This window comes from Sardina pilchardus, chromosome 15, assembly GCF_963854185.1.
Source record: "Sardina pilchardus chromosome 15, fSarPil1.1, whole genome shotgun sequence".
In the NCBI taxonomy this organism is placed as follows: Eukaryota; Metazoa; Chordata; class Actinopteri; order Clupeiformes; family Clupeidae; genus Sardina; species Sardina pilchardus.
Window position 1 is genome coordinate 15,032,216 of NC_085008.1, and position 3,610 is coordinate 15,035,825.

At 43.9% G+C, this 3,610-nt stretch overlaps 1 protein-coding gene across 1 annotated transcript; it reads left to right on the forward strand.

Moving 5' to 3' along the window:
• Nucleotides 1-648: 648 nt before the first annotated feature.
• Nucleotides 649-3,048, forward strand: rx1 (retinal homeobox gene 1). The gene is made up of 3 exons (XM_062556781.1): nt 649-940; nt 2,028-2,278; nt 2,605-3,048. The coding sequence occupies exons 1-3, from the start codon at nt 649-651 to the stop codon at nt 3,046-3,048; spliced, it is 987 nt and encodes a 328-aa protein (XP_062412765.1).
• Nucleotides 3,049-3,610: the final 562 nt, after the last annotated feature.

The following is a 3,610-nucleotide window of genomic DNA, read 5'->3' on the forward strand; positions in this document are numbered from 1 at the left end:
CCAACTTTTACCTCTGTCGTTTTCCTAAATACAAAACAAAAGTCGATGTTTACATTTGGGATATCGAAATTGTGAACTTTGATGTCATAGAAATAAGGTTAACTACTTTCACAAAATAATCGCAACTGTAATGCAGGTTCATGCATCGAAGTATGTATTTCAGTCTGTAGTCATTCTGATGAGAAGCATTTGAATGGGGATGAACAATATAGTTCAGAATACAGTTTTAGTTCAGTATGCAGAAAACCATTGTTCTCTGTATGGAATATCATGCGTCGCTCTAGAAATATTAGTTAGCCTATGCTGTTGGCACATAGCCTACTGCTTTATTGTTTTACTTTTTAGTGATCTATTAACGTTGGGTTTTAAGCCTGCATCATCATCCACTGCAAATGTTATGGCAAGTAGGAGCCTTTACCTAGACATGATAAATAAACTTTTCACTAGTATGTATCATATGGAATCTCTTCATAGAATCAGGTGGCCCAGTATAAATCCTAGTTTTCTAAATGGGGTCCTTAATCACCTTTTCACCTTTGTCTTGAACAGGTTCTGATATCAGTGGACCCCTCTGAATCCTTCATAAATTTGGATCTCCGCTGGTGCTATCTTTCTCCAATAGGACTTGGGACAATCCCTAACGTTCGAATGCATTTATCACTGGATAGCATGAACATGGTGGACGAAGGTTGCCTCTCGCCCAATAATTTCCATGAGATGGTTAAAGGAGGTGGGGCGGCTGTGGGAACCCGAGTCCACAGCATTGATGTCATCCTAGGCTTCAGTAAGGAGCAGGACCCCTCGCTTAACTCCTCTGGACATGTTGGGCCCCATAAAGTTGGAGTGGAGGGCCTAGGAGACCCCAGAAAACAGGACCAAACCCACTCATATGGACACCTCTCCAGTCTGAGGGACAATCCTGAGCAGCCCTCTTTTCATGGTAAGACTCACAGTCGATACACTCATGGTAAAGTTAAAACGGTGTTCATCTCCTGCTAAAACACAAGGTGACTATAGTGAGCCAGCCTTGTGACTGGCATTCACTATAGTTGATGGAAAGTGTCTGCCATCATCATCGCATTACTCAAAGCATAGAGAGCAAAGTAGAGCATCACACCAGATTAACCAAAAATCTGATGTTTTGAAGCAGTTTCATCCATATGACCATTTGGCCTTGTATTTATCAATCCTTTAGCAACAGAGAGAATAGACAAATCAGCTGTTTCTGATATCAGCACCAACCATGTGTTTATGTCACTCTCTGTATATTTGTAAAATGCTATCCATTTGAAGCTGTAATATTGCTCCATATTAGCCTTAAATGCAATACCCATTCAAAGGAATGTAGTCATGAGAGTAAAAGTTTACAGTTATTACTTTGAAATTACTACTGGAATGTAATGTCACTGTGATAATATGTATTTATTAATTGTTGTCTGCTATGATGTCGTAAATTTCACCTGGGCAACATCACCTGCACTCTGTTTTGGGGGATTTGACAGCCTGATCTTGATCTAATGGTCCTCTTTTGCTAATTGAATCATTTCCCTCCATATAGGCACACAACCTAGTGTTCTTTTCTAGGAAATGTTTAAGGTGTTTACTGACAAAGCTGTCTTTGCATTATAACGCTTGTAGGTGGATTAGAGCTGAGTCTACAAGGAAACTGTTAGGGGCTTTACTGGTCTTGAGGTGTTTCTCACCAGTAGGATTAGGGAGAGAAACTGAAGCGAAAGCCATTGGGACTTGCCGTCATACCAGTATATGGCATGACAAGGGCACTTTGATTTAGCTGATGTTTGTGATACGATGACACACTGGTGTTTGAACTATTTTAGTATGCATTTATACTATTTTGTTATTGTAAATTTGGCTTCATAAAATTAGATTTTGCCTTTTTTTTTTTTACCGCATTGCTATCTCCAATTGCAGCATTGAGTGTGTTGCCGACTGTATGTCGATGGCCTCCTGTATTCCTGGCCAGTTTCCTTCTCTGTGTTAATCCTCTGCCTTGTCTGCTCGGCTAGATCCAGAGATGTACTCGAACAAGTGTGAGGTGGGCATGAATGAGCTCCACAAGGGCCTCGACAGCGAGGCCAAATCCCCGGAGCCTGCCGACGAGGAGCAGCCCAAGAAGAAGCACAGGCGCAACCGCACCACCTTCACCACCTACCAGCTGCACGAGCTGGAGCGTGCCTTCGAGAAGTCCCACTACCCCGACGTTTACAGCCGCGAGGAGCTGGCCATGAAAGTTAACCTCCCCGAAGTCAGAGTGCAGGTGTGTTTGTTATGCTGTCTTCACCTCTCAAGTCTCATTTGGCCATACATGCTTGAATCCCATAAGACATGTGTAGTACCTTTTTACGCCCCTGTAAGACAATTAGAACTGGGTGGTTCGCGTTCACTCTAAACCTGTTGATGCATTTCATTCAGAAATGAATGTTGCCTCTCTTAGTCTTAACTCAGCTCATATCTTCGCTAAATTAGCTCATTAGATTATGTTTCTGAATGAAAGTTTTGCATTTTATTTGTAAATCAAGCCTTGTAAATGTTTTGAACTGGACAGAGTATACTAAAAGTTGTCATCGTTGTCATGGCGCTTAGGTGTGGTTCCAGAATCGCAGAGCCAAGTGGCGACGCCAGGAGAAGATGGACGCGAGCAGCATGAAGCTCCACGACTCTCCGGTGCTGTCCTTCAATCGGCCGCCCATGCACGCCAACATGGGACAGGTGACCAACTCTCTGCCCCTGGACCCGTGGCTGACATCCCCGCTGACCAGTGCCACGCCGGTGCACAGCATCCCAGGGTTCATGGGCCCGTCGCAGGGCCTTCAACCAGGATATACGAGCCATGGCTTCCTCAACACCCCTCAGCCCATGGGCCAAGCGATGCAGACAATGGCCCCGCCACCGTACCAGTGCCCTGCACCTTTCACTGATAAGTACCCGCTGGAGGATGTGGATCAGCGAAGCTCCAGTATTGCCTCTTTGAGGATGAAAGCCAAGGAACACATTCAGTCCATGGACAAGACGTGGCAACCCATGTGATCAGTTGATAAATGGTTGTCACCTAACTGTGTCCTTCCACTCTCCAGAGGGCTATTTCATATTGAGCACATGATGCGGGCATCGGGAACATTTTATATTTTTTGTCCTGCTTCCTTTCTTGACATTGAAACAGTAACAGTGGGTTGTTTATGTGTTCCCTCCTCTGGACCTGTCGGGTGCATGGTTACGGATGGGGCGCAGGCTGGAGTATAGAACATGATACTAAAATGTGTCAAGTTTCTTGAGTGCCATTGAACACCTGCATATCTGTCAAACACATGAACCTCAGCAAAAGGACTACGGCTGCAATGGAGCAATGGGATTGTAAAAACTGGAGGGTTTATGAGAAATCTTGTGGAACGAACATTTTCAAGACTTTTTTTTAATGTGTGCTGATTTGTTTTTAAATCAGCGGTAGTTTGTACTTTTTTACAAACCTTATTGGTTTGGTTGTGTTTCTCATCTCATGGTTTATTTCAAAGACCTCACTTTGTGAAAGAGGATTGTATGAGGTCACTGTTGCCCCCCTGTCAAAGAACAGCGTGCTACATTATATGCATTC